Source organism: Salvelinus namaycush, chromosome 15 (assembly GCF_016432855.1).
Source record: "Salvelinus namaycush isolate Seneca chromosome 15, SaNama_1.0, whole genome shotgun sequence".
Classification (NCBI taxonomy): domain Eukaryota; kingdom Metazoa; phylum Chordata; class Actinopteri; order Salmoniformes; family Salmonidae; genus Salvelinus; species Salvelinus namaycush.
The window spans coordinates 4,941,821-4,955,881 of record NC_052321.1 but is presented as its reverse complement, the minus strand read 5'-3'; the positions used below and the strand labels follow the sequence as shown (position 1 = coordinate 4,955,881).

The 14,061-nt window shown below is 46.5% G+C and overlaps 2 protein-coding genes across 4 annotated transcripts in view; one reads left to right on the top strand and one right to left on the bottom strand.

Annotated features, from left to right (window-relative positions):
- LOC120059732 (E3 ubiquitin-protein ligase TRIM9-like) overlaps positions 1-14,061 on the top strand; it is a 1,105,060-nt gene that overhangs the window by 148,655 nt on the left and 942,344 nt on the right. The gene's annotated exons all lie outside the window — the stretch shown is intronic.
- The window catches only part of LOC120060127 (protein-tyrosine kinase 2-beta-like), a 48,032-nt gene continuing 36,215 nt past the window's right edge, over positions 2,245-14,061 (bottom strand). For 2 of the 3 annotated variants that reach the window (XM_039009221.1, XM_039009222.1), the window contains 8 exons: positions 12,843-12,899; positions 11,794-11,898; positions 11,311-11,436; positions 10,830-10,868; positions 10,551-10,616; positions 3,192-3,326; positions 2,981-3,061; positions 2,245-2,682 (listed from right to left, as the gene is read on the bottom strand). In XM_039009221.1, coding sequence (XP_038865149.1) covers positions 2,476-2,682; positions 2,981-3,061; positions 3,192-3,326; positions 10,551-10,616; positions 10,830-10,868; positions 11,311-11,436; positions 11,794-11,898; positions 12,843-12,899 — 816 coding nt within the window. In that variant the 3' untranslated portion in view covers positions 2,245-2,475. The remainder of the gene's footprint in view (positions 2,683-2,980; positions 3,062-3,191; positions 3,327-10,550; positions 10,617-10,829; positions 10,869-11,310; positions 11,437-11,793; positions 11,899-12,842; positions 12,900-14,061) is intronic. The other variant, XM_039009223.1, reaches the window with a different exon arrangement.

The following is a 14,061-nucleotide window of genomic DNA, read 5'->3' as shown; positions in this document are numbered from 1 at the left end:
GAAGGAAATAAATTCCTTATTAACATTAAACTTCTCTGGCTCAGTCATCCTTACCTCCACCTACAGTCACATACTCATTTACCTCCACCTACAGTCACATACCTCTTTACCTCCACCTACAGTCCCATACCTCTTTACCTCCACCTACAGTCCCATACCTCTTTACCTCCACCTACAGTCACATACCTCTTTACCTCCACCTACAGTCACATACCTCTTTACCTCCACCTACAGTCACACACCTCTTTACCTCCACCTACAGTCACATACCTCTTTACCTCCACCTACAGTCACATACCTCTTTACCTCCACCTACAGTCACATACCTCTTTACCTCCACCTACAGTCACATACCTCTTTACCTCCACCTACAGTCACATACCTCTTTACCTCCACCTACAGTCACACACCTCTTTACCTCCACCTACAGTCACATACCTCTTTACCTCCACCTACAGTCACATACTCATTTACCTCCACCTAGTCACATACCTCTTTACCTCCACCTACAGTCCCATACCTCTTTACCTCCACCTACAGTCCCATACCTCTTTACCTCCACCTACAGTCCCATACCTCTTTACCTCCACCTACAGTCACATACCTCTTTACCTCCAGTCCCATACCTCTTTACCTCCACCTACAGTCCCATACCTCTTTACCTCCACCTACAGTCCCATACCTCTTTACCCGCACCTACAGTCACTTACCTCCACCTATAGTCACATACCTCTTTACCCGCACCTACAGTCACATACCTCTTTACCTCCACCTACAGTCACATACCTCCTTTACCTCCACCTACAGTCACATACCTCCTTTATCTACAGTCACATACCTCTTTACCCGCACCTACAGTCACATACCTCTTTACCCGCACCTACAGTCACATACCTCTTTACCTCCACCTACAGTCACATACCTCCTTTACCTCCACCTACAGTCACATACCTCCTTTACCTCCACCTACAGTCACATACCTCCTTTACCTCCACCTACAGTCACATACCTCCTTTACCTCCACCTACAGTCACATACCTCCTTTACCTCCACCTACAGTCACATACCTCCTTTACCTCCACCTAGTCACATACCTCCTTTACCTCCACCTACAGTCCCATACCTCTTTACCTCCACCTACAGTCACTTACCTCCACCTATAGTCACATACCTCTTTACCTCCACCTATAGTCACATACCTCTTTACCTCCACATACAGTCACATACCTCTTTACCTCCACCTATAGTCACATACCTCTTTACCTCCACATACAGTCACATACCTCTTTAGCTTCAGGGGGAAGATGGGCAGGGACTCTGCTGTCCTAGCTTCAGGGGGAAGATGGACAGGGACTCTGCTGTCCTAGCTTCAGGGGGAAGATGGACAGGGACTCTGCTGTCCTAGCTTCAGGGGGAAGATGGACAGGGACTCTGCTGTCCTAGCTTCAGGGGGAAGATGGACAGGGACTCTGCTGTCCTAGCTTCAGGGGGAAGATGGACAGGGACTCTGCTGTCCTAGCTTCAGGGGGAAGATGGACAGGGACTCTGCTGTCCTAGCTTCAGGGGGAAGATGGACAGGGACTCTGCTGTCCTAGCTTCAGGGGGAAGATGGACAGGGACTCTGCTGTCCTAGCTTCAGGGGGAAGATGGACAGGGACTCTGCTGTCCTAGCTTCAGGGGGAAGATGGACAGGGACTCTGCTGTCCTAGCTTCAGGGGGAAGATGGACAGGGACTCTGCTGTCCTAGCTTCAGGGGGAAGATGGACAGGGACTCTGCTGTCCTAGCTTCAGGGGGAAGATGGACAGGGACTCTGCTGTCCTAGCTTCAGGGGGAAGATGGACAGGGACTCTGCTGTCCTAGCTTCAGGGGGAAGATGGACAGGGACTCTGCTGTCCTAGCTTCAGGGGGAAGATGGACAGGGACTCTGCTGTCCTAGCTTCAGGGGGAAGATGGACAGGGACTCTGCTGTCCTAGCTTCAGGGGGAAGCTGTTTCCACCTTTGGGTGCCAGAAAAAATAAGAGCTTTGACTGGGCTGAGCTGGAGCTGTCCTCCCGTACGGGTGGGAGGGCAGAGACCAGAGGTGATTTATCTAAGGTCAGGGCATCTTTTCACAGCTTATGTACCTGTATAAAAGTGGGACTGGTTAGTGGGACCGGAAGCCATATCTAGTCTCTCAGCAGTGAGACCACTGAGACTCAGCTTGTCTCTCTCACACACACACACACACACCCTTTGATTACCATGATGAAACACTGTTTATTTACTATCTCTCTGTCTCTCCGTACCAAACATCTAAAATAAAACAGTAAAAAAAAGGCCATACAGTAAAATATAAAACACATTCAAATAGGGACAACAAGCTCTGCTAAATGTCTTACTGAAAATCTAAATCAGCATCTGTAAAATGTTCTATAAGGTACATGAAGGAAGTGAAGTGTGTGTGTGTCCACACGTGCCTCGGTGTGTGTGTGGTTTATGGCTTGGCCAGGTTAGCTTTAATCCTAGCCTGGTCCACGGCATCTAGAAGATTCTTGGAGTCCAGGGCCAAGGTGTGGGCAACGCCCAACATCTGCCTCTGACACTCCCCCTTCAGTGATGTCACAGAGTTCTGCTGGACCAATCTCATCTTAGCGATTAACTCCCCCAGATCCTTATTCAGTAGCCTCTCAGTTCCCTCGATCTGGAGGAGAGAAGGGGGGGAGGGAGGAGGAAGGCGGGAGAGGGGGAGGGAGGAGAGAAGGGGGGAAGGAGGAGGAGAGAAGGGAGGAGGAGAATCTTAATTACATTTCCTTGATTTCTTGCATCCTCGCCTCCTCAAAACCCATTAAATTAGAAGTCCCTCCCCTCTGAGTAATCAAGGAAATGCAAATGAGTTCCTCCTGAGAGGAGCTGCTCTGCTCTGTGTGGCACGAGGCCGTGTTGGTTTTGGTTGGGGTCAATGTAAAATGTAAATATAATAAATAGAGCCATATGGTTACCTCTGTTCTGGCAGAGCTGTGTAGTGATGGTAGAACGTCATCAACACTACGGATCAGACTACGAAGAGTTAACCCCACGGCCTGACAGACAGAGAGAGAGAAGGAGAAAGAGAGAGAGAGATTCAAAATACAAAAAAACAAATTCAGAGGGATTGCAACTGAAGACTGTGCAAACACACACACAAAGACACTCAAACACACCAAGCCTTACCTTGACAGCGTTTGGGTATTCTGAGGGGGGCAGTGTGTTGACATCATTCTTCAGTTGCACCACATCTCTCACCATCGCCATGACACCCACATACACCTGGTCATCTGTCCTGTCGAGCTCTGCCGTGGCTGTAGGCTGGTCAACACACACATCTGTCAATAAACTCTGTCCAACCAATCAGCTATAGGTAAGGTATCTATTTAAGCAATAAGGCACGGGGGGGTGTGGTACAGTTGAAGTCGGAAGTTTACATACACCTTAGCCAAATACATTTAAACTCAGTTTTTAACAATTCCTGACATTTAATCCTAGTAAAAAGTCCCTGTCTTAGGTCAGTTAGGATCAACACTTTTTATTTTAAGAATGTTAAATGTCAGAATAATAGTAGAATGATTTATTTGAGCTTTTATTTTTTTCATCACATTCCCAGTGGGTCAGAAGTTTACATACACTCGATTGGTATCTGGTAATGGTTCGTCAGAACATCCACCAGCCGAAGCTAAGTAGTAACATTAACATGATGCCTTTTAATTGCAGTCACTGTACTCATAAAATACAAGAGAACGATCGCCTTACGGCGAGGATAGCTGTGCTGCAAGCCCAGCTTCAGACGCAAATCGTTAGGAAAGGGTAATTTCAGTGTAGGAAAGGATGAAACGGCGTCTGTGCCACCAGTAAGTACAGATAGTAACGTTAATATAAATTCCCCCGCACAGTCCCCGCAGCCGGACAACTTTCTCATGGCTTCTGGAAGGAAATGCTGTAGGAATGCTCAACCGGTGTCGCTCATTCAGCCGACAGAAACGTTCAACCGGTTCTCCCCATTAAGCAGCGAGTCGGAGTCAGAGGCCGAGCCTTCTCTGGTCTCTACTCCTCCCGTTACGGGGTCTGAGATGCCGAAGCCTCCCACCATTAGCTCTGACAAATTGAAAACCCTAGTCATTGGCGACTCCCATTATCCACAGTATTAGACTTAAAACGAATCATCCAGCGATCATACACTTTACCAGGGGGCAGGGCTACCGACGTTAAGGCTAATCTGAAGATGGTGCTGGCTAAGGCTAAAACTGGCGAGTATAGAGATATTGTTGTCCACGTCGGCACCAACGATGTTAGGATGAAACAGTCAGAGGTCACCAAGCGCAACATAGCTTCAGCGTGTAAATCCTCTAGAAAGATGTGTCGGCATCGAGTAATTGTCTCTGGCCCCCTCCCAGTTAGGGGGAGTGATGAGCTCTACAGCAGAGTCTCACAACTCAATCGCTGGTTGAAAACTGTTTTCTGCCCCTCCCAAGAGATAGAATTTGTAGATAATTGGCCCTCTTTCTGGGACTCACCAACCAAGCCTGGGACTCACCCACCAAGCCTGGTCTGTTGAGGAGTGACGGACTCCATTCTAGCTGGAGGGGTACTCTCATCTTATCTATGAACCTAGACAGGGCTCTAACTCCCCTAGCTCCACAGTGAGCTAGCTCCATAGGGTGCAGGCCAGGCAGCAGGCTGTTAGCCAGCCTGCCAGCTTAGTGGAGCCTGTCACTAGCACAGTCAGTGTAGTCAGCTCAGCTATCCCCATTGAGACCGTGTCTGTGCCTCGATCTAGGTTGGTCAAAACCAAACATGGCAGTGTTCGCCTTAGCAATCTCACTGGAATAAAGACCTCCTCCTTTCCTGCCATTATTGAAAGAGATTGTGATACCTCACATCTCAAAATAGGGCTACTTAATGTTAGATCCCTCACTTCCAAGGCAGTTATAGTCAATTAATTAATCACTGATCATCATGTTGATGTGATTGGCCTGAATGAAACATGGCTTAACCTCTCTGGGGTAGGGGGCAGTGTTTTGACGTCAGGATGAAAAGCGTGCTCAAAGTAAACTGCCTGTTACTCAGGCCCAGAAACTAGGATATGCATATAATTGGTGGATTTGGATAGAAAACACTCAAAAGTTTCTAAAAGTGTTAAAATTATGTCTGTGAGTATAACAGAACTGATATGGCAGGCGAAACCTCAAAAACAAACCACCCCCCCCCCAAAAAAAAGAATCAGACTACCCCTATTTTCAATGGCTATCACTTTTATTATAAGGCCAAGTCCTCCCAGATTGCAGTTCCTAGAGCTTCCACTAGATGTCAACCGTCTTTAGAAAGAGTCAGGCTGGTTTTTGGAAAAATGAGCCCGAAATTTTAGTTTTTCTAGGTGGCTCCCATTTTGTCTGTAGTGTTTCCAAGTGCGTGGAAGAGAACGCGTTCTTTGGTATTTTTCTCCGGTAAAGACAATAACGATTCTCAGTCTTAAATTTGATCGTTTATTTACGTATTGGGGTACCTAAGGTTTGATTATAAACGTTGTTTGACTTGTTTGGAAAAGTTTATTAGTAACGTTTGGGATTCATTTTGTATGCATTTTGATGGAGGGAAACTGGGTGTATTATTGACTGAAGCGCGCAAGCTAAACTGAGTTTTTATGGATATAAAGAAGGACATTATCGAACAAAAGGACCATTTGTAATGTAACTGGGACCTTTTGGAGTGCCAACAGAAGAAGATCATCAAAGGTAAGCCATTTTCTATATCGCTATTTCTGACTTTTGTGTCACACCTGCCTGGTTGAAATATGTTTTTCATGTGTTGGTATGCGGGGCGATGTCCTCAAATAATCGCATGGTTTGCTTTCGCCGTACTTTAAAAAAATCTGACACAGCGGCTGGATTATCAAGAAGTTAAGATTTATTTTGATGTTTACACTTGTGATTTTATGAAAGTAAAATATTTATAATACTGTCTTTTGGATTTCGCGCTCTGCAATTTCACGCTACCCTCCCACCTGCCCATAAGAAGTTAATTGAGAAAAATAAGAACAACCCAAAATGTATTTTTGATACTGTCGCAAAGCTAACTAAAAAGCAGCATTCCCCAAGAGAGGATGGCTTTCACTTCAACAGCGATAAATTCATGAACTTCTTTGAGGAAAAGATCATGATCATTAGAAAGCAAATTAGACTCCTCTTTAAATCTGCGTATTCCTCCAAAGCTCAGTTGTCCTGAGTCTGCACAACTCTGCCAGGACCTAGGATCAAGAGAGACACTTAAGTGTTTTAGTACTATATCTCTTGACACAATGATGAAAATAATCATGGCCTCTAAACCTTCAAGCTGCATACTGGACCCTATTCCAACTAAACTACTGAAAGAGCTGCTTCCTGTGCTCGGCCCTCCTATGTTGAACATAATTAACGGCTCTCTATCCACCGGATGTGTACCAACCTCACTAAAAGTGGCAGTAATAAAGCCTCTCTTGAAAAAGCCAATCCTTGACCCAGAAAATATAAAAAACTATCTCCCATTCCTCTAAAAAAAAATGGAAAAAGCTGTTGCACAGCAACTCACTGCCTTCCTGAAGACAAACAATGTATACGAAATGCTTCAGTCTGGTTTTAGACCCCATCATATCACTAAGACTGCACTTGTGAAGATGGTAAATGACCTTTTAATGGCGTCAGACCGAGGCTCTGCATCTGTCCTCGTTCTCCTAGATCTTAGTGCTGCTTTTGATACCATCGATCACCACATTCTTTTGGAGAGATTGGAAACCCAAATTGGTCTACATGGATATTTTCTGGCCTGGTGTAGATCTTATCTGTCGGAAAGATATCAGTTTGTCTCTGTGGATGGTTTGTCCTCTGACAAATCAACTGTAAAATTCCGTGTTCCTCAAGGTTTCGTTTTAGGACCACTATTGTTTTCACTGTATATTTTAGCTCTTGGTAATGTCATTCGGAAACATGTTAACTTTCACTGCTATGCGGATGACACACAGCTGTACATTTCGATGAAACATGGTGAAGCCCCAAAAAATGCCCTCCCTGAAGCCTGTGTTTCAGACATTTCAGCTTCCATTAAACTTGGACAAAACAGAGATGCTTGTTCTAGGTCCCAAGAAACAAAGAGATCATCTGTTGAATCTGACAATTAATCTTGATGGTTGTACAGTCGTCTCAAATAAAACTGTGAAGGACCTCGGCGTTACTCTGGACCCTGATCTCTCTTTTGACGAACCTATCAAGATTGTTTTAAGGACAGCTTTTTTCCATCTACATAACATTGTAAAAATCAGGAACTTTCTCTCCAAAAATGATGCAGAAACATTTATCCATGCTTTTGTCACTTCTAGGTTAGACTACTGCAATGCTCTACTTTCTGGCTACCCGGAAAAAGCACTAAATAAACTTCAGTTAGTGCTAAATACGGCTGTTAGAATCCTGACTAGAACCAACAAATTTGATCGCATTACTACAGTGCTATCCTCTCCATTGGCTTCCTGTTAAGGCTAGGGCTAATTTCAAGGTTTTACTGCTAACCTACAAAGCATTACATGGGCTTGCTCCTACCTATCCGATTTGGTCCTGCCGTACATACCTACACGTACGCTACGGTCACAAGACGCAGGCCTCCTTATTGTCCATAGAATTTCTAAGCAAACAGCTGGAGGCAGGGCTTTCTCCTATAGAGCTCCATTTTTATGGAATGGTCTGCCTATCCATGTGAGAGAAGCGGACTCGGTCTCGACCTTTAAGTCTTTATTGAAGACTCATCTCTTCAGTAGGTCCTCTGATTGAGTGTAGTCTGGCCCAGGGTGGTGAAGGTGAACGAAAAGGCACTGGAGCAACGATCCGCCCTTGCTGTCTCTGCCTGGCCGGTTCCCCTCTCTCCACTGGGATTCTCTGGCTCTAACCCTATTACAGGGGCTGAGTCACTGGCTTACTGGTGCTCTTTCATGCAATCCCTAGGAGGGTTGAGTCACTGACGTGATCTTCCTGTCTGGGTTGGCTCCCCCCCTTGGGTTGTGCCGTGTGGGAGATCTTTGTGGGCTATACTCGGCCTCGTCTCAGGATGGTAGGTTGGTGGTTGGAGATATCCCTCTAGTGGTGTGGGGGCTGTACTTTGGCAAAGTGGGTGGGGTTATATCCTGCCTGTTTGGCCCTGTCCGGGGGTATCGTCGGATGGGGCCACAGTGTCTCCCGACCCCTCCTGTCTCAGCCTCCAGTATTTATGCTGCAGTAGTTTATGTGTCAGAGGGCTAGGATCAGTCTGTAATATCTGGAGTATTTATCCTGTCTTATCCAGTGTCCTGTGTGAATTTAACTATGCTCTCTCTAATTCTCTCTCTCTTTCTCTTCTTTCTTTCTTTCTCTCGGAGGACCTGAGCCCTAGGACCATGCCTCAGGACTATCTGGCCTGATGACTCCTTGCTGTCCCCAGTCCACCTGGTTGTGCTGCTGCTCCAGTTTCAACTGTTCTGCCTGTAGCTATGGAACCCTGACATGTTCACCAGACGTGCTACCTGTCCCAAACCTGCTGTTTTCAACTCTCTAGAGACAGCAGGAGCAGTAGAGATACTCTGAATGATCGGCTATGAAAAGCCAACTGACATTTACTCCTGAGGTGCTGTCCTGTTGCACCCTCTACAAGCACTATGATTATTATTATTTGACCCTGCTGGTCACCTATGAACATTTGAACATCTTGGCCATGTTCTGACAGCTAGGAAGAAACCTAGAGAGGAACCAGGCTATGAGGGGTGGCCAGTCCTCTTCTGGCTATGTCGGGTGGAGATCCACTAGGTTTCTTCCTAGGTTCTGGCCTTTCTAGGGAGTTTTTCCTAGCCACTGTGCTTCTACACCTGCATTGCTTGCTGTTTGGGGTTTTAGGCTGGGTTTCTGTACAGTACTTTGAGACATCAGCTGATGTAAGAAGGGCTTCATAAATACATTTGATTGAATTTGATTGATGGTAGCATTGCCTTTCAATTGTTTAACTTGGGTCAAACGTTTCGGGTAGCCTTCCACAAGCTCCCCACAATAAGTTGGGTGAATTTTGGCCCATTCCTCCTGAAAGAGCTGGTGTTACTGAGTCAGGTTTGTAGGCCTCCATGCCCGCACACGCTTTTTCAGTTCTGCCCACACATTTTCTTTAGGATTGAGGACAGGGCTTTGTGATGGTCACTCAAAAACCTTGACTTTGTTGTCCTTAAGCCATTTTGCCACAACTTTGGAAGTATGCTTGGGGTCATTGTCCATTTGGAAGACCCATTTGTGACATCGCTTTATCTTCCTGACTGATGTCTTGAGATGTTGCTTCAATATATCCACATAATTTTACTTCCTCATGATGCCATCTATTTTGTGAAGTGCACCAGTCCCTCCTGCAGCAAAGCACCCCCACAACATGATGCTGCCACCCCTGTGCTTCACGGTTGGGATGGTGTCCTTCGGCTTGCAAGCCTCCCCCTTTTTCCTCCAAACATAACAATAGTCATTATGTCCAAACAGTTCTATTTCTGTTTCATCAGACCAGAGGACATTTCTCCAAAAAGTACGATCTTTGTCTCCATGTGCAGTTGTAAACCGTAGTCTGACTTTTTAATGTTTTTTTTTATGGAGTTATGTCGATATAGGACTTGTTTTACTGTGGATATAGATACTTTTGTACCTGTTTCCTCCAGCATCTTCACAAGGTCCTTTGCTGTTGTTCTGGGATTGATTTGCACTTTTCGCACCAAAGTACGTTCATCTCTAGGAGACAGAACGCATCTCCTTCCTGAGCGGTATGACGGCTGCGTGGTCCCATGGTGTTTATACTTGCGTACTATTGTTTGTACAGATGAATGTGGTACCTTCAGGCGTTTGGAAATTGGAAATTTGATTTTCCCATGATGTCAAGCAAAAAGGCACTGAGTTTGAAGGTAGGCCTTGAAATACATCCACAGGTACACCTCAAATAGGCTAATTGACATCATTTGAGTCAATCAGAAGCATCTAAAGCCATGACATCATTTTCTGGAATTTTCCAAGCTGTTTACTTAGTGTATGTAAACTTCTGACCCACTGGAATTGTGATACAGTGAATTATAAGTGAAATAATCTGTCTGTATACAATTTTTGGAAAAATTACTTGTGTCATGCACAAAGTAGATGTCCTAACCGACTTGCCAAAACTATAGTTTGTTTAACAAGAAATTTGTGGAGTGGTTGAAAAACGAGTTTTAATGACTCCAACGTAAGTGTATGTAAACTTCCGACTTCAACTGTATACGGCCAATATACCACGACTAAGGGCTGTTCTTAGGCACAACACAATGCCTTATTGCTATTATAAACTGGTTGCCCACGTAATTAGACCAGTCAAAATAAATATTTTATCATAACCAGATCATATCAGATCGTATACCACGGCTGTCATCCAATCAGCATTCAAGGATAGAACCACCCAGTTTATAAACGAGTTTATAACATGGAAGTGAAATATTTGAAACCAGTTTAAAAAGAGAAGGACAGCTTTATAATGGCTGCTTGTTGTTACCTGTGGAGCCGAGGCCTTTGGTGGTTTGTCCGGAGGTGTGGCTTCGTCTGCTGGCTCCTCCTCATGCTGTAGACGACAACAGGAAAAACTGAGGCCGGGATTCAATCCGATGGCGGATTTGGACAATCAGTCATTTAAAAGGTCATTTTCCGATTGAGCCGACATAATGCAGGGTTTTCTGTGAATGTGGTCTTTGCCTTTAAGACTTGCACTGTCGATAACGTGCGATCGGATTTGAATCCTGGCATAACCAATACAACAACTACTAATACAACATACCATAGCTGTTCTGAACTCCTGTTGAACTTGCACAGGATCCTGCAAGGACACGCACATTAGAAATACATTAGCAACGGGGAAGTGCTGACCGTGCGTCCATTCAGGAATTAGGAATGTTGCAAAATGTAGGATCTTAATTCGATCACTATCATTGCTGAGAATTTTCCTGCCCCCGCACGAAATGTAGATGAGCTTCATGATGTACATAAATTCAGTGAAATCCACACTAACACATGGCTATATTAACAGTGTAGCACTTTTCATGTAACCTACTGTTGGCCAGCTAACAGCCTAACCACCCATCAGCATTATGGACTAAATGTTCACATCCTGTTGCTGCAGGATTATTTTGCTGCGACAATACTGGTCAAATCAAGATCACATCTGTATCTGTCTGAATACAAAAAGTCTGTCTGTCTGTCTGTCTGTCTGTCTGTCTGTCTGTCTGTCTGTCTGTCTGTCTGTCTGTCTGTATTCTTACCAGGTGTTTCTCCTCCTGCTCCAGCCACCGGCTGTCTGTCAGCATGTCCTCTCTTTGTCTACGAAGAGTATCCTCCACCCTCTCCCTCTCCCAGACAGACCTCGCATCCCCCTCCCCACATGGCTCCTACACACACACACACACACACACACACACACACACACACACACACACACACACACACACACACACACACACACACACACACACACACACACACACACCTGTTTGATGCCATGTTGTGATGTTTGAAAACATCTGTCTATAGGCCTTGAGTACAGCTAGATCCCCATACTGCACAGGCAGCTCAACTACCCACAATGCATTTCAACAGGAAGCAGCGGAGAGGTTAATCGGTCATCACTATGTGGCCAAATTGCAAAATCAGAAACCTTCCTAAACATCTGATTATGAACCCTAACTTTATAATAGGACGGTTATAACAGCTTGGCCATGTAGTGAAGTCGTGGTTATGGGTCTTACCCCGACACTGCATCGCCGTGGAGACATAGGATAGGCTGTGGTGACATCACAGGCCCTGGGGGGGCTAGCAAGGACAGGAGAGCTGGCACACAGAGAACCAGGTAGCTAAAACACACACACACACACACACACACACACACACACACACACACACACACACACACACACACACACACACACACACACACACGGCCATAAAAACAAAAGCGATGCGCCACAGCTACTTTAAAGTCACATGCTAGCGGCAGGAAATGCTGTGCACACACAATCTCACACTAAATGGAACTAGCTAACACACAGTCTGTATTAACATGAAAATGTAGACCAGTACCAGTCACACAGTAGACTGTATATGTATGCCCTGAACTGTGCTACAGGAGAGCGCTACAGGACAGCGCTACAGGGCAGCGCTACAGGACAGCGCTACAGGACAGCGCTACAGGACAGCGCTACAGGACAGCGCTACAGGACAGCGCTACAGGACAGCGCTACAGGACAGCGCTACAGGACTGCGCTACAGGACAGGGCTACAGGACAGGGCTACAGGGCAGCGCTACAGGGCAGCGCTACAGGGCAGCGCTACAGGACAGCGCTACAGGACTGCGCTACAGGGCAGCGCTACAGGACAGCGCTACAGGACAGCGCTACAGGACAGCGCTACAGGGCAGCGCTACAGGACAGCGCTACAGGACAGCGCTACAGGACAGCGCTACAGGACAGCGCTACAGGACAGCGCTACAGGACAGCGCTACAGGACTGCGCTACAGGACAGGGCTACAGGGCAGCGCTACAGGGCAGCGCTACAGGACAGCGCTACAGGACAGCGCTACAGGACTGCGCTACAGGACTGCGCTACAGGACAGCGCTACAGGGCAGCGCTACAGGACAGCGCTACAGGACAGCGCTACAGGACAGCGCTACAGGGCAGCGCTACAGGACAGCGCTACAGGACAGCGCTACAGGACAGCGCTACAGGACTGCGCTACAGGACAGTGCTACAGGACAGTGCATAGCAGGTCTTACTCCACTTTCACAAACTGTTGAGCTACCTGTATTCTCATGCCAGGCCTGAGGGTGTTGCTCTGGAAACCAGGTTTCCTTGATGGCTACGAGAGAGAGAGGAGGAGAGAGAGAGAGAGAGAGGAGAGGAGAAGGAAGGAGAGAGAGAGAGAGGAGGAGAGAAGAAGGAGAGAGAGGAGGAGAGGAGAAGGAGAGAGAAGAGGGAGAGGAGAGAGAGAGAGGAGGAAGGAGAGAGAGAGAGAGGAGGAGAGAAGAAGGAGAGAGAGGAGGAGAGGAGGAGGAGAGAGAGAGGAGGAGAGGAGAAGGAGAGAGAGAGAGGAGAGGAGAAGGAAGGAGAGGAGAGAGGAGGAGAGAAGAAGGAGAGAGAGGAGGAGAGGAAGAGGAGAGAGAGAGGAGGAGAGGAGAAGGAGAGAGAGAGAGAGAGAGGAGAACGAGAGAGAGTTAGGCTGTGTGCATGGGAGTATATCATCTGTGTGTGTGGTGAGTGTGTGTGGACGTGAGGACGGCTTGCGGGTGGTTGGAGAATTTGTCAGTCAGTCAGACACACACACAAAAAAATATTTTTTTGCATATCTAAGCATAGCTCTTGAGCTATCTGTATCCTCCTGACTGGTGGTTACTTTAAAAAAAAAAACCTACCAACCTTGCCAGCTAAGATAGTTAGACAAGCTTGATAGATAGCCTGAAATTGCCTCTTGGTAGCTAGTTTTGATGTTGGAAGATTGGGAACCTATCTGAACTAAAGCCAACTTCATACTCCTCTGTGTGGGTGTGTTTACTACTCCTCTGTGTGGGTGTGTTTACTACTCCTCTGTGTGGGTGTGTTTACTACTCCTCTGTGTGGGTGTGTTTACTACTCCTCTGTGTGGGTGTGTTTACTACTCCTCTGTGTGGGTGTGTTTACTACTCCTCTGTGTGGGTGTGTTTACTACTCCTCTGTGTGTGGGTGTGTTTACTACTCCTCTGTGTGTGGGTGTGTTTACACGTCTCTGTGTGTGGGTGTGTTTACACGTCTCTGTGTGTGGGTGTGTTTACACGTCTCTGTGTGTGGGTGTGTTTACACGTCTCTGTGTGTGGGTGTGTTTACACGTCTCTGTGTGTGGGTGTGTTTACACGTCTCTGTGTGTGGGTGTGTTTACACGTCTCTGTGTGTGGGTGTGTTTACACGTCTCTGTGTGTGGGTGTGTTTACACGTCTCTGTGTGTGGGTGTGTTTACACGTCTCTGTGTGGGTGTGTTTACACGTCTC